This window comes from Callionymus lyra, chromosome 9 (assembly GCF_982586985.1).
Source record: "Callionymus lyra chromosome 9, fCalLyr1.hap1.1, whole genome shotgun sequence".
NCBI classification, from domain to species: domain Eukaryota; kingdom Metazoa; phylum Chordata; class Actinopteri; order Syngnathiformes; family Callionymidae; genus Callionymus; species Callionymus lyra.
This window is the reverse complement of record NC_141826.1, coordinates 11,316,495-11,341,412: the sequence shown is the minus strand read 5'-3', so window position 1 is coordinate 11,341,412 and position 24,918 is coordinate 11,316,495. Positions and strand designations below refer to the sequence as shown.

At 38.9% G+C, this 24,918-nt stretch overlaps 1 protein-coding gene across 3 annotated transcripts in view; it reads left to right on the top strand.

The window, feature by feature from the left end:
• The window catches only part of unc5a (unc-5 netrin receptor A), a 209,146-nt gene extending 185,040 nt beyond the window's left edge, over positions 1–24,106 (top strand). For all 3 annotated transcript variants that reach the window (XM_087799791.1, XM_087799792.1, XM_087799790.1), the window contains 4 exons: positions 9,886–10,035; positions 12,824–12,988; positions 14,702–14,880; positions 19,904–24,106. In XM_087799791.1, coding sequence (XP_087655917.1) covers positions 9,886–10,035; positions 12,824–12,988; positions 14,702–14,880; positions 19,904–20,069 — 660 coding nt within the window. In that variant the 3' untranslated portion in view covers positions 20,070–24,106. The remainder of the gene's footprint in view (positions 1–9,885; positions 10,036–12,823; positions 12,989–14,701; positions 14,881–19,903) is intronic.
• Positions 24,107–24,918: the final 812 nt, after the last annotated feature.

Here is a 24,918-nt window from a genome sequence, read left to right as displayed (position 1 = left end):
GAGCTGTCTCACCTGCAGTTAATACAAAACTCTGCAGCGAGAATTCTGACCCGCCCTAGTAGAAGAACTCACATTTCCCCGATCCTTAAAACTCTTCACTGGCTGCCAGTTTCCTTCAGGATCAATTTTAAAATTCTGGTTCTTACTTTCAGAGATATTCATGGTCAGGCTCCTCCTTACATCAGTGATCTGATCCAGCCTTATACACCAACCCGAGCTGGTGTATATTCTTAGGTCTGTGGATCATAATCTACTGATGGTTCCAGAACAAGCTTCCAGACCAGAGGAGAGAAATCCTTCCTGGAAGTCCCTGTATAATTGTTGACATTGATGACCTATAACCCTTATTTTATCTTGAATAACTGGCATCTGTCACAATATCAACCTGAAAATGTATCTAGCCAATCATATTCTGGGCCGGATTTGGCCATGGGCCATGAGTTTCACGTCTCATCCAAGAGGGTCAGACGTGCATGTAGACACAACAGCGACTCACGTGAGCACTTCATGAAGCACAACGCGAGCCTTCATCTCCCAATTAAAGCAGATTAGTGTCCACGCTATTGTCTTTGATCCTAAGTGTGCTGAGGCTCTTGGGACGCGGTGACATTTCCATCTAATTCTCGCCGTATGTTAGCAGGGTTCTGCCGGGACCAATTAAGCTAATATTTAATGTGCGTCCCCCGCTCACGATTTTTTTTTGGCCTTGGTCAGCGCTGGCACGGCAGCAGAGATGGACATGATCGGTGTTTGCCGTGGCCTCGCTGTGCGCCGGGGTTGATCCCAGCTAGAGCTGTGAGGGAGCATCACTGATGTTCCGCCATCTAACAACCGACGCACACACCTGCAACGGCGCTCGCTTCCGTCTGGGCGCATCGACACGCCAAAACTCCTAATTAAACTGGCAGCCAGCCGACAAAAGGTGACGGCACTTTTTTTATATTTAGCTGTGATATTTAGAATCTGCCAGCTTTTTAAGTGGGAATGATCTAATGCTCGGTGTATATCCGACTCATGTTAATCCATTTTTGAAAAACCGGGACAGGCACAAAATATTTTCTTGTTGTGTTTGATGCCTTTGCCTTGATGTGGAGGGAATAATAGACTTCTCTATGCCCTTTCGTTTTTCCATGTATTAAATGACTTCACAATTGTGTGAAATAGACCAAAGAGGCACGACTTAATTATGCGGCTTTGCTTTTAATACGCCAACAACTCTATCTGGATGTTATGAGAGCAATAAAGAATTTTGTTTTGTTCATGTATTTTTGTTGTTGTTTTTATTCCTAATTAAATGTCATTAAAGTTTTATTAGGTTATAGGTTAGGTTAACTTTGTTGAATCAAAATTGTTTGATTACAGTCGGAAATTGAAGGAATACAGTTTAAGGTTGTTGAATTACAGTTGCAAATTGTTTAATGACAGAATTATTGGATTATTATTAGAAATGGTTCGATTACAGTTGATTATTGTTCAATTACAGTTGAAACATGTACGATTACAATTTAAAATGGTTTGATTACAGTTGAATATGGTTTTATTACAGTTAAACATTGGTCAATACAGTTGAACATTTGTTTGATTACAGTTGAAAATTGTTCGATTACAGTTGAAAAATTTTCGATTACAGTTGAAAATAATTTGATTATAGTGGAAAATTGTTCGATAACAATTGAAAATCATTTGATAACAGTTGCAAGTTGTTGGATTACAGTTCATGATTTATTGATTACAGTAGCAAAAGTTTGATTTAAATCCTACAATTGTGCGTGTATGGTGTATGCTAAACAGAAATGGTGTATGATTCAAAGTGTTCGTCTGTATAAATGGTTAAAATGTACTGTTACCTGGCGCAAGGGACGTTGAAAAGTTGAGATTTGAATAAATAAATAAAACATGAGTTTACTCTAGAAGACGACCGCAGCAGTAAATCAGTGGTTATAATGTTATGTCGGATTTACTATCATTTTAACTAGCTTTAATTTCTTAAACATGAATTTCCCTAATATGTCATTTCATTACCTGATCGATCATTAAGATCTTGTTTGTTAGTTACAATACTTTGTTTTTACTTTTCTTCAACCTGACTATGTCGTGCAGGAAGCTTCACATATTGATCTTTTTACTCTTTTATAAAATGCTTAAAAGTGAAGATTTCACTTGAACTGACTGCTCTCACGTTCAGGCTGTGATAACAGGGACCTGGCACTTCGTAATCTCGCTTGTCAAATAAGTGCACTTATGCACTTATCAACCGTCAATTTACTTTAGGTGTGAGGCAGCCATCTTGAGGTCACGGTTAAGCACTTGTTGTTTTATAATGTCGGGATAGATCAATGCGTATACATTATTTTACAGAACTCATCTTTTTTTTTCATTGAAAAATTTGTTGCACAAACTTTCTGAACCCTCCACCAGCAAAACCGACTTTAGAGGCTTTCTTTGGCGAAAAAAAAAAGAAAAGAAAAGAAGAAGCACGGCCCAGTAATTGCTGGCATTAAGTTAACCACGACAGTCAGCTTTATCACTGCGCCCAGCTGAGAAATGGTTTCCATATTATATTTCTGTGTTCCTGTATGCTGTTTTCTTCCGGCTGGCTGGGTCATTTATCAGACCGAAAATGCATCTTTTCCCAAGTAAACATGGCCGCCATTTATAACTGCGCAGACAAGTCCCTTCTATTTGTAGTTATTAATCAGAGTTGACTGTAGCGGGCACGGCCACTGGAGCACAGACTGATAGACTTTCCGTCGGAGAGGAAAAGGCTGTCACATCCTGCTGACAAATACATGGATTTATGAAGCCCACATAGCCGGCTGCTCTCTATAAACAAATGCTTGAGAAGCCCCTGGAAATGGATCGTGGCTCTGAATGCACATGACGAGTCGGCGGCGGGAGATGAGGGGGTCGTCGGGGATGTTTGCCGAGAGTACGGAAGCCTTGATGGTTCTGTGTGGATCCCGTGTACCTCGACTAATAAGCCAATCAGGCGGTGCTTATAATCCGTGTCGGACTTGGTTAGGTTCATCAGTATATTAGAAAAGCTACAAGGATGGTAGCATCTGAAAGCAAGCCGCTGAATAGAACCTTTTTCTTTTTTTTTTTAAATGTGCTGCGAAACATATTCAGCTAAAAGCCTCTGATAACACTTGTTTGTTTAGAGTGTGTTCCTGTGTCCGGCGGCAGGCTGTGTTTGATTCCAGAGCGAATCTGCTGCAGCCACTAACCTCTTTCTGTCAGCATCAGCCCAGAGAGATTAGCTGTCTGAGTGTCTGTCGTTTCCCCAACGGAGCCCCGGCCTCCAGTCCATCACCGTCTCTGCTCCGAGCCCGGAGGAGGGAGGGGGTGAGGAGAGGTATGGGAGACGAGCAATGGTGGGAAAAAAAAGAGGGTTGAAGTCATATAAAACTGTGGCCATGATTGCAGTAATCCTGTTATCTCTCCTGCTAAAGCTGGCCACTCCAGTGACCTGGAGACACCAATGTTAAGCTCCCTCTGTCTCGCTACTCTCCTGCTCTTTTCACTCAATCCCGCTCTCTTTGGCCGGCCTCATTGAATGTCAGGGGTGGTCTCGGCTCCGACCAGATCTCAAAATTCACAGTCCCCGCACACATCAACCGGGAGGCTATCTCGAATTCCGTCAGAACAAAAGGTCTTTTTCTCTCTCATGGTACCCGAACCCGATTCCCGTCTCATGCATCTTAATCTTTCCTCTGTTCTCCCCGGGCTGGACTGTTTTTACAGCTCATCAACCTCACATTTTAGAGAATCGGGACGCCGGTTGGCTGAACCCTTCAATGACGCTCTGTTCAATCCAGCGTTAAACTCTGTAACCCTGTTCAAGTATATTCAGTTTGGGATTCAATATTTCAATATTGTGGATGTTATGTTGGAAAACTCTCTTTGATAGGAAGTAGAAAACCATATACTGTATGTATTTAAGTAATATAAGATGTATATAAGATTTCAATACCTAAAGGAAGTTCATGGATTTAACCGTCATCTACAGTAGTAAACATCTCCTTTCCAACATTGGCTAAACTACACGTTCTTTGACCGTATTCAAGTATAACTGATCCACAAAGATCATGTTTCCAATAGTGATAGATAACAATTGTATTAACTCTAAATACAACTTGCTTAAATATTTTTCACCGAATTTTCATCTGTTTCTTTTTCCTTTTGGTAAATATTTCTTGCTCCTCAAAATAAGTGACTAATAAGTAGGTTTTGGTATCGAACTTCAGTACTTTTGTGGCGCGGACTGATATGTGTTGGTAGAACCCATTAGCAAAACATGCTTCATCTTTCAACACCAAGTTTCAGTCCCAACGTCTGATTGAATAAATGATAAATGATGTGTGGTTTTATCTCGAGAAAAACGTATAAATGACAGTGAACATCAGATTCATTTGTAACTTTTTTTCACTGGACATATTTGGTTAATTATTTATTGCGTAAAAAATAAGGTTGCATTAGAAATTTGCCAAAACTGAAACGTAAAACTTAGGATTTGTACTATGTGTTCATTTTATTTTAGTTAGAATTAATCTAATACAATTGGTATTGAAAAATGTATTGTTCAAGGTTTATAAATAGTTTTTTGGCATAGTTGTATTTTATTTATTCATTTTAATATGTCGACGCTATGAGTTTTTTCTTGTACTTCCATCACGTCCATCATTGTAACATTCCCAGTATATGATGTGGGCCCTGAGGAAATTGAACTGCCCAATCCCGCCAATATTTGTCTCAGAACTAAACACTATGTCATCAGTAAACATCATGGTCCACAAATAATCTTTCTCTTACTTCAAATGCCTGACTGTCCTTCAACCTAGCAGGCAGGAAGTGGTTAAGTGTCCCGATCTTTCTCACCCTCACGTACTTCTCCGTAGATCTTGAAAAAACAGTAACACGTGCTTCTGCACTTGCAAATATCTTTTGTTTTAATTTGCAATTGTGTGTAAATGTGGGTGTCCGTGGCCACAAGTTTTGTCACCTGTTATGGTCAAAAAGTCAATGATTCATGTTGAAATCCGAGATGATGGAATGTCAGCTCACAGAGAGAGAGTAAATAATATTGGAAAAGTTGACTTGTCATCCATTAGTTCAGTCACACTGTCATTTGTAAACTGGATAATGGGCCGTAAAGAGGGCCATTATTCTCTCCGTTCGCAGCATATGCCAGCGAGTCTCGTGCACACGCGGTGACAACACACGCGTATCACCGACGACGAACCCGCATTGTTGTGTATTTGAAACGGAGGACATTTTTCCACACTTTAAATACCCAGATGTTGAGTCTCATCCATCAGCTCCGTCCCTGTCAGCCATGTCCTAGACCCCCTTTGGTTTCTAATCCTGCCGCGTCAGCCTGAAACCTGACAAACTGCTGGACGCCACAGTTAGCATTCATCTGCTAGCTAGATCTTGACGACGGGATAATTGGCATTCTGCAATCTTTCTCTCAGCAGCAGGTCTATTGATTTCCAGCAATAGGTCAAATACCTGATCAAAGTCCACTTTGCATTTGCATTGCTAATCGAGTCAAGAATTAATCCTATAAGTGTGTTCAATGAGGCTTAGAAAGGGGTTTGTCTGACTAACAGACTAATAGCAAAGAAGGAAACGCTGGCCTCTGTTATTAACTCATTAGACAACCGCGGTTTATTTCAGAGTGACTTCCATTCCAGAGGAAGAGAGCAAGACCCTCTTGAAATAAAACCAAGGCATTATTGTGTTCATTCAATGTGTACGAAGTTGTCAGTTTATGACAATATATTTTGTACCTTTCAGAAACTGATCTGATATCACGATGATGTATGTAGAGTTGTTTGACATCAGATTGATGTGTGGGTTGTTTTGTCTGGGTGTTAACTTGTTGAATGTCAAATGGTGCCTTTTATTCTGGCTGTAAGACTCAGAAATGTGATTTCTCTAAAATATTTAAATGCATTATTTCCCTTAACTCTTGTGTCAGAGCTGGGTCAAGGTGACCCAAAAACAAATGTTTTTCAGTAGACTGCAGTAATTATAAAGCAGAGAGTGCCATCAAGTGGACTTTCACAATAAAGAGACTGTATTAACACATTTGTTTTGGGACCTTCTGGTCACCTTGATCCTGAGATAACACAAGGTTTAAAATAGACATTTTTGTCTTTACTCACAGAGTAAATATATCTACACCAATATTTAGAATATATGTCTTAAATATCACTTTTTTTTAATGTTCATAGTGCAATAATTGTATTTATTCATTAATTATTTTCCACTTACCTTATGGGGGTCACAGAGGAGGCTGATGCCTAACCTAGCCTCCTCAGGTGAGGGGGGATACCCTGAAATGGACGCCAGTCTGTCGCGAGTCACACAGACATACAACCATTCTCACACATATTCTTACTTATGAACAATTTCTACAACAAGTTCCCAATCAACATCTGTATATTTTTGGACTGTGGGAGGAAACCGGAGTGCCCGGAGTAAATGCACACGGCACAGGGAGAACATACAAACTCCACTAATACTGAACCAGCCATACCAGGATTTTTAGCTACCCCACCACGGTGTTTAAGACCCCACTGAGAAGCCATCCAAGATTGAATGAATACTAGTGTATAATATTATGCATTTACAACAATGAAAGAAGTTTGGTTCAATGATAAAAAAATTAAATAAATAACATTATTGGTGGAAATAAGCAGCATGGAAAATGTCTTTGTCTGTTTGTTTATTTATTTCTATTATGTTGGAATTCATGTACCTTTACTGTTTGTTAAAGTACCAGCATTGTTTAGTCTACTATATATCTACAATACTATATTTAAACTGATATCGAGACTTAATTACTGTATTGACTTAAAATAACATCAAAAATAATATAAAAATGATGTAATATCTTTTTCAAAAAACCTCAGTATTCATTGGAATTATGCTGCGCCAGTATCTCATTTGCTTCAGTGTCTTTTTTTTTGTTCATCTTCTCTTACGTTCTGAGATGTTTTAATCAATCCGACTAGAGTTTGACTCGAGCTCTAATTGCTCGAAATTGCCTTGTTTTAAACCTTCACCTCCTTATGATGACCAGATTCAGTTGGAACTTACACCGACTTGATTACTCTAATAGGGCCTAATCCGAGAGTGAGTAGGTTTGATTCCGCCGGCCACTTCCTCATCATTGATTTCCTGTCCAGACATCCTAAAATGTGCTGGATAAAAATGCAGCTGGCGTCCATTAAGGTGTGTCAAATGGAGAAAAGTCGCATGAGAAAAAATAAATGTTGGTTTGGATGAGTAAAGGTAGATGAAGGAGAGAGAGAGCGAGGCCCACATCCTTGGAAAAGCACAAAAGCAAATGCTGACTTAGGAAAATCACAATGCAAACACAGAAATCCTCACTGTAAAAAAGGGAAAAAAGTGCTCGTTCAGTGAAGTCGAGAGCAAAACTAATAGCAATTGCAGGTAGGAAGAGCATAATTAAGAGCTTCCTTTTCATTAAAATCTGAATCCCATTCCAGAGGAAAGGGGGCAGAAAATTAAATCAATGTTGTGCAGATAAAAAAAACGACTCCCGTTCCCCGCCTTAATTAGATGTCTTTGCTAAAATTGTACAATAGGCGATCACGCTGGCACGCAGCACCTAACATATGTTCCTTATCCACACACGGATCTCTCCGTTTGCTGCTTTTGTTATCGCCGAATTTTCCGTCCCATCGCGAGGCCGATTAAACAAACGCCTCTCATTTCTGAGGTCTTTTCACGCTACAGGTTTTTGAAGTCTGTTTACTCCTTCCTAAAACGCCATCTTAATGTGTTTTTGAAGTGGAATCCTCAGAACCCACGGCGCAAATAAAAATAAATAAATAAGAAAAGAAAGAAACGAAAAAATAAAACATTGGATCTGCAAATGAATAGACAGATCAGAGCCGGGGAATGTTGTGAATATTATCATGCCATTCCAGATGGTCATTTGGATGGCGACAAATGGTCCGCCGAGCAAGTTCCACAGAGATTAAAATATTAGGCATGCGTTTACAAATTTCTCCTGGCAGAGAAACAAAAATGAAATTAGGGAGATTCACCATGCGGGAAGAGTGAGCCGTTGACTAATGGCTCGTTCACTTCATCAGGCCCGGCCCAGGTAGACGCTCCAGTCGTAATGGAGACACGCACACACACACAAACACACACACACACAAACACAAGAAGGATGAGATCAACCTTTTGATGACATTTAGAGATTGTAATAAACAACTCAACATATTCATTATTCTAAGATGCTTTTTTTTTTTTTATTGGATTACACCAGAGTCTCCCTCCATGGCGCGCACTCGGGTTCGGTCCGGCTCTCTTCAATCACCAGCTTGATGGGTGATACAAGAATAGTTGGCTCCAGTGTGACGGTAGTTTGTTGTGACACAGCGGTGGACCGTGAGTGACGGACTGAGGCAGAGGTGCCGGAGTTAATTAGTGAAGCGGCTCAAATGTAAACCGCAGACAGAGTTGTGTTACAGTCAGTTGTTTTTTTTTCTTTTTTCTTTTTTTAACTTGCTTGTCAAAGATGTCCTGCCTCTACAGTGAAACACTTATTGATATTATTGATTCTTTTGTCATTAATGATGATGGTGATTAGAATCATAATGATAGGGGTGATGGTACAATCCAGAGAGAATATTTAATTTGTTTAATATGGACTGTATTTTGGCTAAAATTGTTCAAAGATAATGATAAATCAGAGTCAGATATTACAGAATATTGTATTGCCAGTGTTGTGGTGGCATTACAAAAAAATAAAATTAAATAAAAGAGATTAATAAAATAAAACAGCATAATTAAAAAATAATAAAAAAGAGACATCACCTTAAAATGGTATGTGAATGAAAAATGAACATTGAAGTTATAATGAAACTAGTTAATAAAATGTGTTTGCATTAACAAATGGTGAAAATTAATATATTGGTATAACCATTTATGAAAAAATGCTAAATTGATTTTCTTTCTTCTTATTTTAACGGACAAAAAATATATATGATTCCTGAAAAACAAAGAACTAAACATAGTTATGTTGTCATATACTGTAGGTTGATTCATGAGGGCCACAGAGATGCAATTAAAGGTCCACATGTAGCCCTCACGTCAGACTTTTACTAGAGATGGGTTTATAAAGCTTCATGAAACAACTATGTAGTAAAGACACTGAATCATAATACAGTGTCTCAATTTTAAAAAACCACTAGATGGCACTCTAAGTTTGAAAACAATACCAGGGTTCATTGAATTTTTAGGTTACAGTCCAAAATTACAAAGCAAAGAGTGACATCTAGTGGCCTTTCGAAATGATGACACTGTATCATGATACTACGATATAAACATGGAGCTTTTTTCGGACTCAAACAGGGGCGGCTCAGAGTTACAACATTTGTTAAAACAAATAAGTGTCCAAAACAAGAAATATGTCACTTGTATAGTCAACCAATTCTCACTAGACCACCCCCTGCTGCCCAGGAGGGGAACTTTCTAGTATCATGAAGCGCACTTCCTGTTTTCAGTCTCGTTTATTTCACGATTTCTTTAAGACCCTGAGGAATGTTTGTTTGTTTGCAATGTTGTGAATTGTGTTGTTTTGAAGAAAAGTTTCAAGGGTGTGTGAAGACAATTGGAGGAGAGTGTGTGTGTCATGGGCTAGTTATCCAACAGTGTCCAGCCTGGAACAGTCCCTGAAGTAGGCCACTGAAAAGAAGTGGGACAGTTTGAACAACTTCTCCTAGTCCGTGTGGCTTTAACCAAATGTTGTTTTTTCTTGAGTGAGAAGAAGATTTTCCTTACCTGTGCTTCTCCTCAGCTATGTTCTTGCTCTGATGTCCACTCTCTTTCTCTCATCAGGAGGTGATGCAGATGGAGAGGCAGCTCGGGGGGCGGCTGATCGATGAGCCTCACGTCCTCCTTTTCAAAGACAGCTACCACAACCTGCGCCTGTCCATTCATGACATGCCTCAGGCACACTGGAGGAGCAAGCTGCTAGCCGGCTACCAGGTGTGTGTGTGGGGGGTGGCGGGGGGGGGACCCCGAGGGTCAGCACGGGTGGGGAGTCACTCCGGATCACAGCCGGAGCGTGGAGATTTAATAGAAGTGTCTTCGTGAATCTATCAGAAGTGTAGAGCAGGTACTAAGATTCTCATTGAATTAGGAGCATCTTACCATTGTTTTTTCTATTGTCCACGGTCACAACTTGAAGATAATTTAAAATGGAAACGTGTATGACAGACGGAATGAAAAAAAAAAGGTCAAATATGGTTGGAAAACGTACTGATATACTTAATTTTGGAATGACCTTAGATATTTTGTTTGGAGAAACTCGTGTATGAAAAAAAAAAAAACTGGTGACACATTTTGAAAACCTAGAAACAGGAAATATTTATAGAAGTATATCAGTGCCATGTTGAACGTTTGAATTTAACATTCAATTGTTGTAACAAATAATTATTAGAAATGGTTTTATTTTAGAAGCATTGTATTATTCTTTTACAATTATTGAATTCTATAATTTCTATATTTAAAATAACTTTTTATTTAATCATTGAATTTAATAAGGTCAACATTGCAAGGTTGAATTTAGAAAAAAGAAAAAAAAATTAAAATAAAAAAAGGTTTATATTTTCAAAATAACCAGGTTTATTTTCACAGAGTTTGAGATTCAAATTCCAATGATTCAAAAATAATGTTCCTTAATTATATATGTTTGGTTTATTTGTGCCTTTTTTAATTAAATATTGAAATGTTGTTATAATAGTGCCACCAGAAAATAGTAATAGTACCAAGCTACTTTGAAACTTTTAGCGAATCATGGCGACACTGTTACAACATTATTCTATATCAATATTTTGATGGCACTGATATACCCCCATTATATATTTACTAAAATATCGTGAAAATATGCCACATGAATGTTTCAGTCAGGAGGGAAAGAAAAACAGATTCAAACAATTGGAATGAGAACCAAATAAAATGTTCATGGTTCAAGATCGCCACATAAATGGTGAACTGCGTGAGGGCCACACATTGCCCAGGTCTGTATTAGCATGAAGTGACTAAGTGAAGTAAGCTGTAGCCCATGTGTGCTTGTGTCAGGATTTATTTGTCATGGGAGCTGTTTCACTTTGAACCTCAGTCGATCGATTATCTTCACTGAAAACGCAACTAAGAGGAAAACGTGGAACAGCATGGAGTTATCAGGAAGCTCACAACCTGCGTCTTGGAATGGCTTCACCTCTCCGGCACCTCTGCATCTTTCCCGTCGCTGCACTGCGGTCCAGCACGAGAGGCGTTCAAAGGAAAAGGTCCTGGCTGTAACTATGTGAGCACCGAAGCTGCAGGTCCCAGAAGTAAAAGACATAGTCTGAGCCAGGCAGCAACAACAATGCATCCAGAACAGAGTCTTATTCATCTGGACTGTGCCTGTTCATTTGGAAGTGTTATTCCCTTCTCAGCAACACGGTCAAAAAGGCCTCGGGTCTCCCCGGGGGCCATGATGGGACTTTACTCACTCCCCCCTCCTTCTTCCGTCCGACTGGGTAACAGTGCCCCTCTCTGGCCACCAGTCTGTACTTCATGTTCCTCAGTGAGCTTGTGGAGAGTTGGCGTGTCCTGTTATTATATTCTTCCAGAGCTGTTTCTCAGCTCTTCTGGGATATGAGGAAGAGGCATGAATATGGAGCTGATCTTCAGCTATAAATAAGTTCCACCGCTGCATGATGTTTTTCATCTGGGTGAAAGAAGAAATCGTTCACTCAGGTATCATTTTTGTGATCACTTTATTTCCTCTCCTCCAGGTGGCCAGCATTTTAAATTAGTCTCTAGAGTTGTTAAAAAGGGGTTAATGAGTGAGTGCTTTTGCCAGTGCTTGAACATTTTTAATTTAAATTATTTAACAGTTTTTATTTTTTTAAAAAGACAGCAAACACAAGTGAATTTATCAGTTTAATAATAACCTAAAAACTTGACAATGACATGAATAAACAAGATGAAATATTTATCTTAACCACAACTGCGGTGTGCAAATCTGCAGAACTTTTCGAATTTGCTTTCTAAACAGTATAGTATAGTAAATATATATATTTTACTGTTTTAATGTTATTTATGTGTTACGCAATACTCAAATACCACAAAATCCACCTGTGCATACTCACAATTGTGTTTTTTTACTAGTACTATGAATGTAATGTATTATTTGTGTAGTATTATTAGTAGTATTATTTTGAAACAAAATCTACGGTAAACTTGTCTTTCCATTTTTTTGTCTTGTTTATATATGATATTCATCTATAAAGTCACAATATTGTCGTCACAAATCCATTCCATCAAAATGCCATAAATTTGGAATTATTTTATATATGCTTACAACAACACGCTTTCACTCCTTGTTTTTTATGCTTCCCTTTTTTTGGAGTGTTTTTAGCTTGTGTTTTTTTTTGTGGTTTTCCAACTTACACTGATGAGAGAGTCGTCTCGTGAAAATAGAGTCACTTTCCAACTAATTTTCAAACTACAAAAATAGCTCTTCAAACTCTAACATCAAAATGATGAATGTGTCACTCCCTCTCAGTGAACTCAGTGAAATAGCTTTTCTGCTTTCGGTATCTGTTTAAAGTATGTTGTGCTAAGAATTCGGATCTTTTGAGCAGTTATGGTTCTTGTGCCTGTTGGCAACAACAACATCTCCAGTCTGCCCTGATTGAACGACTCTACAAAAACACGCGTGAAGCTCTTGGGTTCGACCACACAAGCTTCCGCGGTCCTAATTGTGACGCTCATGTCTGTGCAGGAGATCCCGTTCTACCACATCTGGAACGGCTCCCAGCGGTACCTTCACTGCACGTTCACTCTGGAGCGGCTCAGCCTCAGCACCTGTGGGCTCACCTGCCAGCTGTGTGTGTGGCAGGTGGAGGGGGAGGGTCAGAGCATCAGCCTGGACTTCAACATCGCCAAGGTAACAACCTCGCCACTTACGGTGGAAGCTGTCAGAAACCAGGAAATAACTGAGAATCCTGGCATTCCATTAGAGGAATCCTTTTTTTAAATGATATTTTAAGATGTTTACACTGCAAAAAAAATGGGAATACTGTGTCTAAGTGATATGGGATAATGATACAGTTTAAATAAAATTGAATTAACTAATATATTCAAAAAATATATATATATACAGTATGTATATCAATATTTGAAGTACTTTCAAGTTATTAAGATATTGAAGGGGAAAATGAAACATGAATTCCTTGTTAAGAGTCAATAATACCTGCCAATAGGGTGAGAAAATCCACATTATTCTTGTTTTAGGGACTCGAAAATGTTTCTTGATGACAGATGTATTTTATCTATAAACCATTTTTCAGACTTAACTGTTGTCTTAATATCTTAAAATAAGGCTTGAAATGGAAATGTGTCTAATCATTAACTCCAAGAAAATGCTTTTTTTAAATCAAAATAAGACATAAAACCTTATTAGATTTTAGTTTTTGCAGTTCAGTTTCCCTCTTTGATTCTGTATAATTTATCAACATTGTTTGATTTTCTGACTCCGCCCTCTGGTAACTGATACTTGAGTCGACCTCTCGGTGCTGTACAATGTAGGAAATACACCTGCTAAGATTTAAGAAACGGATGTATTTTATGCACTGTCGAAACTGGAATCGAAAGAAATCTTTTTTTTCTTTTTTTATTGAAGAATATTTTGTTTGAACTTAAAGATGAGCTTATTTTTATGGGTTTCATGTTATACAAAAAAAGGTGATAAGCCCTGGTACCTTGTTTTTGTCGCTGTTTGGCTTTTTTATTTGGCTTTTTTATTTTTTATTTACAATTAACACGCAATTAATCACATCCTTTTTGTTTTGCATTCAAAATTTCCTTGTGCCAGATGGCAGCAGACATAACATCTTCAATGATTGCTGAGGACGAGAGGATACAGCAGCTTTTAAAGCTGATGTTTGGACATGTTTATAGTTTCAAAATAAATAAATTAACTTTGTCAAGAGTCATGCAGTCTGTAAATGATCTCTGTAAATTCTGCAAGTTCAGTACTCGGGCAATATTACAAATATATTTTCGTTCCTACAGTATCACTATATATTATATCATGATACGTATTTTGTTACCAGTTTCTTGCCAATAAAAACCCCTTCTAGATTCATCTGACAAGCCCAGAGAAGGGTCTTATTTCAAGACTGAATTACTTCTTTTTAGCTTTTTTTAATCTGCCAATTGGGTAAGAAATATTTTCCTTAGAATTTTGTCTAACTACTAGTCACGAAAGTCTGTGATGGTTCTCATTCATCCAGGTCATGGTTATCCAAGTGGTTTGAAAGCGAGTGAACTGGACTGTGTAGAGCTCGAGGAAGATGTTTCACCTCTCACCCGTGAGGTTTCTTCTATTAAAAACCTCTCGGATGGAAACAAAAAGGTGTATTTTTATATCTTGAAGGAAGGTGAATGTGACTTCAAATGGAGTCTTATCACACAGTTTTTTAATTTGAAACAAAATTTCAAACTTGTTTATTCATAAAAATTAAAAACTGAAGGGGGAAAAAACTTCTGAAAACCAGAACAAAAAGATTTGGTTAAAAAAAGGAAGAAATATCTTGACAAATATTACTTTATAGTTGTTACTTTATTCCCAAAGATGACATCTCCGCATCTCTTCCAGGACACCCGTGCAGTGGACTCTGAGTTTCTGCTCATGGACAATAACGCCACAGCTCTAGCCGGGCCCAGCGCTTTTCAGATTCCATACCTCATACGGCAGAAGATCTGCAGCAGCCTGGACGCCCCGTGTCCCAACGGAGCCGACTGGAGGATGCTGGCACAAAGACTTAAGCTTGAAAGGTAAACTCAGACTGCAGAGCCTCGTCTGATCACTGATCATTGAAACACAACGATGCAGGCGGCTTACATAAAGCCTCTTAAGACGCGGAACCTCATCCTTTCAGAACCCTCGAGAATGCCGTTAGAATGTGTGCATGACTGGAATGGCTTGTTTTGGGAAAACGAAGAGGCCGCACTCATAAAAGAAAGGGACTTGGTCTGAGTCAGCGGTGGGCAACTAATTCACCCATGAGGCCAACATGAAAACCTGAGACTGTTCTGGTCACATCTGCGCCACGTTTAAATTTAACTTTAATGAGCATGAGTGGATTACACAAGCTTCATTATGCTAATATGCAAAAACATTTTGATTTTGTTCTTCTTTTTGTTTTTTAATTCCCTTGACCTCATTCTCTTCTTGCACTACAGTCTTGTTGTTGTTTTATTCTTGTTTTTGCTACTTTTTGCACTCCTCCTCCTTTTCTTCTCCATCTTCTCATCTCAATTCTTCCTCCTTTAGTCACACCTGTCATCTTCTTGATCTGCTCTTATTGTTTTCCTGAAAGCAGCAACATTTAAACCATGTTTGTCAAGTCTTCTTTTAACTCTTTAGTTCTAGTTTAGGCTTGGACGTTGTTATCTAGGACTGCTGAGTCAAGTTTTTATGGATGAAACAATAATTGTAAGGTATTAAGAAATTGCTAAATGAAGAAAATGTTACTTTGGTGAACAATTGGGGGAGTACTGGACATTTATGTTCCTCCTAAGCTTTGTAACAATCTTCCTCTCTCTTTGCGCTTGATGGAGTCTTCTGACATTCCAAAAATGAGCGGAGGCTAATACGGGCTGAAAGGAGGACAAAATTTAGAATAACTTGTTACTTTTAAAACGCTGTAACTTGCTTAATATTTGAGCTAAAGAGCTCAAAAACTTTTATTGGAATGATACAAAGAAATGTATAAAAAAAATCATGGCGGTAATTTTGAACCCAAAATCCCTAATGGACATGGATAGCACTTGTTTGAAAGCAACATTTCATCACAAGTCAGGATATCATGGTTAGCTGAACTAGCTTTAATGACTGTTTAACTAACTAGAATTAAAGTTGTTTAACGCTCTCGTGGGCCACAAAAAATGTCTTGGCGGGCTGTAATTGGCCCACAGGCCTGAGTTTATGTTGGACTCTCATATATAAACCTGGAGTCGTGAATTTCCAATTCCATGGTAACGGGAAGATCGATGGAGATTGGAATCAGACGTGTTTAATCTCATGGTTACTGTACTTCATCCCAGGAGCTCGGCATTGATCCCACATCCCTCAATTTAATTTCAGGAGCGTAATGAAATCAAATAGGTACACTTAATTTGTCCAATCAACTGTATTTACCCTAATTCATCACAAAGAGAATTGATGCGCCGCCGTTTCAATTAGCATTGTTTTGCTCGACATAATCAATTCTCATTTAGGGCCTCGAGAAGCGACGCCTGCTCCCCGTGTTTGATTTGCCCTTAACAACATGTTTTCCTGAAAAAAAAAAGCCGCTTCCCCTCCTCCTCGGTTGCTCTTTGGCATTCTGTCGCGGTGTCTCTCCGTGTTTGTTTCTCGGTGTGTGAAGTGCTCAGACTGAGCCGAACAGGGGCCGATCAATAAAACTTAAAATGCCAAGAACCTTTTTATTTGATCTTTTTCTCCCGCAAAACGTCAGCGACGGAGCGCTACAAGATAAGCCAGGCTTCCACACAATGAGGTGGATGAATGCGACTGACGCCTCGGACACTAAGCTCCGTCTGTCTTTTTTTTTTTTTTTTAATCTGTATAATGACAAAGCGCTTTATTCAGACAAGTTCTCAGCCTCAAAAGGAAAAAGTGTTGCCTCCGCTTCTCTGGCACGTTCATAGACAACAACACGACGCTTCAGTGGACAAGATGCAAGAAAGCACTCGGTCTGACCTCGCTCAAGGTGAAATAGACTTCCGGGGCTTCATGTTAAACTCGCACTCTCCAGTCTGCCAGTGTGGGTTCAGGCTTTTTTTTTTCATGTTGCCGTGACAGTGTGGACCCCAGACATTTGGAGAACAGAAAAAGGCCATTAAATCAAACAAGCATGTTTGGATACCAGGAGGACTTAAGTCCCCACGCAACATCAAATATCAAGCTGGCTGTGAAGCCGGGGCTTTGTTGTCATTGATTGGGTTTGATGGCCAAAGGTTCCGCACCTAAAAATGGTTAAAGGTCATTTCCTACGGCGTGAAGTAGTCGATAAGATTTAGGGTCGGATGTTTTTTTTTAATCATCAAAACCGATTGAAGGGGACGACGGCGCTGTGCGGAGGAGATTATTGTCGCGGGCGAACGGCGAGAAGGTCATCTTGTAGCAACCTGGTGGTTGTGGCGCTTTCTATGGTTGTACTGTGTTCAAATGGCTTTTCTATACGATCCACTAGTGTGTGTTGATGTGTTCCTGTGTCGTATTCTGAACATACTGTACACGTTAACCTTACTTCAGAGAAAATACGATCATATTTCAAAATAAATCGCCTTCCAGAAGTAGATCATGAAGATGTTCATGTTGAATTGGTGACTTATCGAGATGTCAGTGTTTAAGATAAATAAGAAACTCGGTGTAAAGACGTCCTATAAGAGTAAAGATGGTAATGTTTGTAAAAAGAGGAAAAACATCAAGATAATCTACCGATGCATGGACTGAAAACACAATATCAAAATCAGACTTTCTTTTTAAGACAGTTTGGAAAAATCACATTTTGTTCAGCTTAACCTGTTTAAATTGTGTGATTGAGTTTGTCATGTTGGTGAGTTCTACATTTTTCATCTACGACTATAGCCAGTTCTTGTCCGAGTTGAGCAGCTAAATGAGCTGTAAAAGGAACTAACGTGTTTGCTGAAACTGCCATTGGCAATGACACAAAAACACATGGTTTACAAGAAACTAATTATAGACTCGCACACACAGATTGCAACAATAAGGTCATTTCCCCTTACATCAAAGTTAAATGTACATTTCCCACTTTTAATTCAGGATCTAAAGCAAAATATTGTTCATCCCGATTTTTGGACTGTTATGTTATGTTACTGTTTACTGTTTTAATTAGTTTTTCCAAATTTAGTTTGATAAACAAATACTGAATATGCTGTTGTTTACAAAAATATTCAACATTATGTTAAGTAAGAACATCAGAACTAGCTAGGTACCGTTTATTTCGGCGCATCTAGAAGCACAATGAGTCTGGTTCTACTCGAGGTTTTTGTTAAAAAGCCACTGCCTATCATTGAGATTCTCTGGTATCAGTTTATTTCTTTGAGTCTTGAGATGAATGCGTTATGATTTGACACTTTAAATACAATTCAAATTATTTGTATCATTTAAAAATAAAAAATGTATATTTGTAACAATCATTCTTTTAACATTTTGGAATAAAATTATTTCAAATTTATCTTCTGAATGAATCAAGTTCTCTTCTTAAAAATACATAGTAAATATGATCTATTTTTCCAATAAATTGAAAAGAAAATCTATTTTAAATAGGAAGATGTTTAGGAATTATATCAGGAGAACAGGTGGGTTAAACTCGATCAAGGAAGTGGTTGAAATGTTAATCTCAGTCCAAGGCTTGGGCCAGTTCAAATTGAATGTCTTAATTTATTTTATTATAGGCTTGATTAGACTCTAATTGATACGCACAAATGTGAAATGAATTACTGTACAATTACAGTGTTTTGCACTTTAAGCACAAACATCATCACAACAAATAGTTTCTCTGTCCGGCCACATAAAATGACTTGGCGGGCCAAATTTGGCCCCTGGGCCTGAGTTGACTGGTGAGCAGTAGAAGGAAATGAACTTTTCTAGCAACATAGAGCACTTTTGTCAAGCTAATGCAGCAGTGTTTAGATAATTAAGTGTAAACAAGTAGCCAGTAGCACAGAAGTATAAAACGGGTTTATGTCATGTTCATGAACATTGTTCGAACTGTAATGATTGTGCAGCAGTCAAAGGCACAGTTGGTTGACTCGGAATGAGGTTAGTTGGCGTGTCACGGATCAAGCGCCTCAAGAGACCGTCCCGGTTCGACCTTGTACTGTGTGGACGAGGAAGCTGCCAGGGCGTTTAAGTGGTCGAGTCCATGAACCATCGTGGTGCACGCTCCCGTAACTGAAGCGACCTGAACTCACCGCGGCCTGTTTTCTAGTGATCACACTGAAGGTTTCCTGATGAATGACTGTGTTATAATGTTCTCATAACAGTGGTTTTATGTTTCATTATGCAAGACATCCGATGACTAAAGTAGGATGTATCATTAAATAAATGAAAGACTTACTTTTAGAGGGTTAGATGTTTGTAAACTGCCAAATAATTAATGTACCTAATGCAAAAAGTGATTCAATAATGGGGAAAATATATTTTGAACTGATTTATGATTGGTGGAGGTCATCCCAGCTACTTGGGGTGCAAGGGTGATTTAACTTTATTTTTTTATTTTTTTTTAGAGAGTTTTTACTTTTATTATTTTTGGAATAAGGGAATTCTGAAAATTGTGGGGTTAGAGTCAGGGTTATAACCATTAAAAAACAATTTATTAGTTGAAGTGAAATTAAACATATATTTTCAATACAACTACTGTATAAAAGTAACCATTAGACAAAGACATTACTACGAAAAAACTATTCATTCTTAATATTTAGGATAAAAAACATTTGTGAACTATTTATAATTAAATACATCAAATCTTACAGTAAAATATTAACAACAAAAAGTGATAAAATTCAAAGTAAACATTTTATTAAATAATATAAGAAGAATAACTGAGAAAGTACTTTGTCGAACCACAAAATATTATTACTTTCCTCGTAATTTTTATACAAGTTTTATACAAATAACTTGATTATATTTTTATTTCATTTTGTTTTATTAGGGAGGTAGTAAGTATGTAAGTAAGATGCTGAAACACCTCTGGGTTGTGAAAACTGAAGTGCTATGAAGTATGCACCTCACTCATTTCTTCTTTCTCTCTCCTTTCCTCCTCAGACACATGAGTTTCTTTGCGTCCAAGCCGAGCCCCACCTCCGTGATCCTGGACCTTTGGGAGGCTCAACATTTCCACAGCGGCAACATCAACCAGCTGGCCACGGTCATGGCCGACATCGGCAAACAGGAAGCCATGATCTTCCTGGTGTCGGACGGCGAGTGCTAACAGAGAGGAAGAGGAGTGACTGGTGAAGACGATATCGACAAGAGCAGAAGCTTCATTTACTCTTCTTTTGAGAAAAAAATGGAATATTTAGAAGAGCAAAACGACATTTCTGAAGCTTAAAGATGAATAAATAATCGACGTTGGATTCCTTAAAAACACAGTCAGTGAACGCCCCGTCACACCCACCACCAAACCAGGTTTAGCTCTAAAGGTCCACCATCTCAGATTTGTCATATCTTTTCTTTAAAAAGCTCCTCGCCCTCCTAAGAATACTCCTCTTATCCTCTTTTCGTCGGTCCAACTGGCATCAACACTGTGAATGTAACGTCTTGACATCCTGATCCAGCGAGACTCTTCACAGCTCTAAAAAAAAAATCAATCGACGTGGGTTTGAAATCTTTTTTGTACTTTTGACAAGAGGGAGTAACATCTCGACTGAAAAACGGAGGCCCGGAATCGATTTCGAAAATCCTGAGATGTTGCCTAACCTTAAACCACACAGTCGATGACGAAGGTTGTTGTCGAGTTAAATTCCTGTTTGATCGATCCGACGGCAGATGCATAAAGACGCGCTGAAAATGTTATTAAACAGATGAATAATGTAGGATTTAAAGACGTGTTCAAGTGTGGTGCCGCTGCCTTGTATAATTAATGTTGGTGGGACTTTAGTTTGTTCTGTTACAGTTCAGTGGCTTTGTTCATGATTACACTTCTGCTGTTTGTGTTGTTCGGGATGCGGGGATGGTCCAGAGCAGAGTTAGAATAATTACCGTCACGATACGCCTAAAAAGTCCACTGGTCCGATCCCTAGTTAGCCATAGTTCTCTGTCCTCCTCAGGGTTGCATGTTCAGTTGTGTGTGTCAACAACCCCCCTTTTATTTTCACTGGAATATGACCTTTTACGATTGTCGGATAGTTAGAATGTAATCTCTTTTGTTTTTGAGGTGTGAAACTCCTTTTGTTTTTTTTTTTACAATTTTTTTAAAAGCATCTGTGCCGTTCTACGTAGAGATGCTTCTCGATGGTTTCAAACCACTTTTGAAGTAGCCTTCTGATAACGCCCCTTTCAAAACTTAAACGGTGACGTCACCTTAAAAAATCTTCTAGTGTAAATACTTTTTCTACCCGAGCCATGTGCTGACACTTTACATATTGTATATCTGCGAAAAATTGGTAACCAAAGTTTTATGGATATGGTTTCAAGGCCACTCGCTCGTCCGTCGGCACGGCGGCCTCGTCGTCTCTCTGGCGAGTCGTCACTTTCGCTTTTTTTTTTTTCCGTCCGTGGTGCATTTCCATGCCGTCAGTTGTCTCACTTTGTAAAGAAATGTAAATTATATTTTAATATGAAGCCAAAAAAAAAAAGAAGACACCTAACTAGCGCAACATTTGTCAAGTCTAAATGGTGATGTGTTTGCCTATATACTGTTCTTTGGCGATAGCGGTGAAGACTTTTTTGCAGTGTTATGGGTTTAGAGACAGTTTTATAGGATATTTCTATACATATTTTATTTGTCCTGCACATGTTTTTTTTACTGTATTCGTACGCATTGAAACGTCAGTCACTAATGCATTATAAAGCACTGCACAGAGACAAAAGGAGGGGTAGCGTGAGATGTCGGACACTGACAGGCCGGTGTTGACGCGGCGTGTTCGGATGAGTCGTGGCACTTGTACAGTCGGACTGTGTGAGGTTTTAACACCCTGTCGGCGTTCTTGGATGTGGTGTCGGAGCGCATTTCGGTAACTCACCAGCTGCCAGGATGTTTAACGTCAGAACTGTCCATCATAATCAGCCCTGACTCGGTGTCTGCAGTTTCGCTCCGAGATCACATCCGGGCTGATGATTTTTGTCACGTACCTGCTTTGTTTCCACGAATCATTTGTTCATTCATCTTCACTTGACGGATCAAACGTGGGGAAAAAAAAAACATTTGGCATTTTATTTCTTTGAAAAGTTGAATACAAGGACCAACAGACACCGTTTCATAGTCAATAAGATCTTTTACATTATTTTTTTTATCATTTTAATTGTTATGTTTAAAATTAATTTAAATTAAAATTGAAAGTTGAGTATTTGATTTCTTTATCTCTAAAAAGCTAAAATCTGACCATAATACAATTTAAAAAAAATGTTTTAATCATTTTTTTAATTAAACACGTAAATAAGAAAAGACCCTAATTCTGATTCAAGCCATAACTCTAACTCTAGCACTGAACCTAGTGCTAGCCTTGACCCTAAACTAGCCGTAGCTCTAGTCTAGACCTAACCCAAGCTGGGATTTTACCCTTACCCCCTTAATGTAACCAAAACCATAGCCATATACCTGACCCTTAACGTAGCCCTAACGCTAACCCTTACAATAACACTTGTGTAACCCCAGCCCGGACTCCAACGTAAACCCTAGCCAAAACCTTGTCCATAAACCTAGCGATAACACTAGCGTGACCCTAACCCGGACCCTGAACCTAGCCTTAAACCTAACCAAAGCCCGAGACTTTGCCTGGACCCAAAATCAAACCATAACCCTGACAGTAGACCCAACTCTAATGCTAACCCTAGCGATAACACTAGCGTAACCCTAGCCTTTACTCTTACCCTTACCCCTATAACTTCCCAAAACCATAACCCTGACCCTGACCCTGACCCTTAACCTAGCTGTAGCCCTGACAGTAGCTCCAGCCCTAATGCTAACCCTAGCGATAAAACTAGCGTAACCGTAGCCAGGACTGTGACTAGAACCCTAGCCCTAAATCATACCAAAACCCTATCCCTAGCCCTGACCTTAACCCAGTGATAGCCCTGACAGTAGCCCTAGCCCTAATGCTAACCCTAGCGATAACACTAGCGTAACCCTAGCTTGGACTCTGACCCGAACCCCAAAATCCTAGCCCTAGCCCTGACCCTTATCCTAGCCATAGCCCAGACAGTAGCCCTAGCCCTATTGCTAACCCTAGTGATAACACTACCGTAACCCTAGCCTGTACTCTTACCCTAACCCCTATACCTTACCAAAACCCAAACCCTGACCCTATACCTAGCTGTAGCCCTGACAGTAGCTCCAGCCCTAATGCTTAACCTTGCAATAAAACTGGCGTAACCCTAGCCTGGACTCTGAGCCGAACCCTTAACTAAACCTAGCCTTTACCCTAAACCTAGCCCTCAAGTGAAAGTTGAGCCTGTGGTTTGAAATCGGGGTTAAATGTTATTCAAGTGCAGGAGCTGTTGTTTGTTTCAGATCCATCAATTATGCATTTAATTTCCCGCTGTAGTCAGTGACCTTGAAACACGAAGGTTTAATCATGCGACATTTGACTATCAAACATGAATCATAATTTTTCACGAGACATTAAGTGGTCGATCAAGAACACAATCGAGTTTCTAATATAGTCCATAATTATTCATTAACAGAAATTAACGAACCAGTTTAAACCAGTCTTTTTCAGTCCTTCATTTATATTTTTATTATGATTATACTCGTGAATTTTTTGAATGAACAAATGATTCAGATTAACTTTTGTAAAAATGTGTAGGCATTTCACAGACGTGTGTTTTGTGTTTAGTTGTTGAGCGTGTGTGTGTGTGTGTGTGTGTGCAAGTGTCACCGATTGACCTATTGTTCGAGACTTCTGTACTTGTGTGTGTGGTTCAGTTCCTTCAGTCAATGTTTCTTGCCTTTCTGCAAGTCAAAAATGCTGTATTTATTACATGCCACAGCGCTTATGCAATTGTATAATCCTGTTTTCTTTACTTTCTGTCTGTTTTTCTTACCTCCTGTGTTCCTTATCGTCGATGTAAATTGTTGTCAAGACCTTTCGTGGCGATGGAGAAACTTCTGCTGAGGGAGATTTTCTGTACTCTTTTTGGACAATGATATGGATTTGTGGGTAGAATTTTGGAAATTCGTTTCTAAGTGCTTTCAAGTATTTACTTGGCCTTATGTATATATATATAAATATATATCTATGACATTTCAGAAAGGTATGTATAGTAATTCAACCTGAAATTGTTGTAAATAAATTATATATTGTTAAATTCATGGGCCAGGACTCTTTCTTTTTGCAGTATTTATGTGTTGTCCCCCACAGGTTACAACTTCCTTACATATTTAATATGGAGTGATTCAAAGCATCCCTGCAGCAAGTAGCTATGTTCTGACAGCATTGTTCCTCGCATGAGGCCCCAAAATGTTCCTTTTGCTGGCCTCATGAGTCAGCTAATTATATGAGTTGATGCTGTGCACAAATATGATTTAAAGTGCAGCTGCTGTGTTGTTTTTCTCCCAGGACCTAGTTGACAGATATTAATGACGCCCATTTTTTTAAAGGTTAGTTCATTCTTTTTTTTGTTTTTTATGAACTCGGTTTATTTTTGCGTCGCTTATTAAAACGTGAACTAATTATCTCTGACAATATCCAGATTTAAATGTAAATTATTTTATGTTGCAATGCTAATAATTCCATAGCCATAGACCTGACCCTTAACGTAGCCCTAACGCTAACCCTTACAATAGCACTTGTGTAACCCCAGCCCGGACTCCATCGTAAACCCTAACCTAAACCTAGCGATAACACTAGCGTAACCCTAACCCGGACTCTGAACCTAGCCTTAAACCCAACCAAAGCCAGAGACTTTGCCTGGACCCAAAATCAAACCATAACCCTGACAGTAGATCCAGCCCTAATGCTAACCCTAGCAATAAAACTAGCGTAACCCTAGCCAGGACTGTGACTAGAACCGTAGCCCTAAATCATACCAAAACCCTATCACTAGCCCTGACCTTAACCCAGTGATAGCCCTGACAGTAGCCCTAGCCCTAATGCTTACCCTAGCGATAACACTAGCCT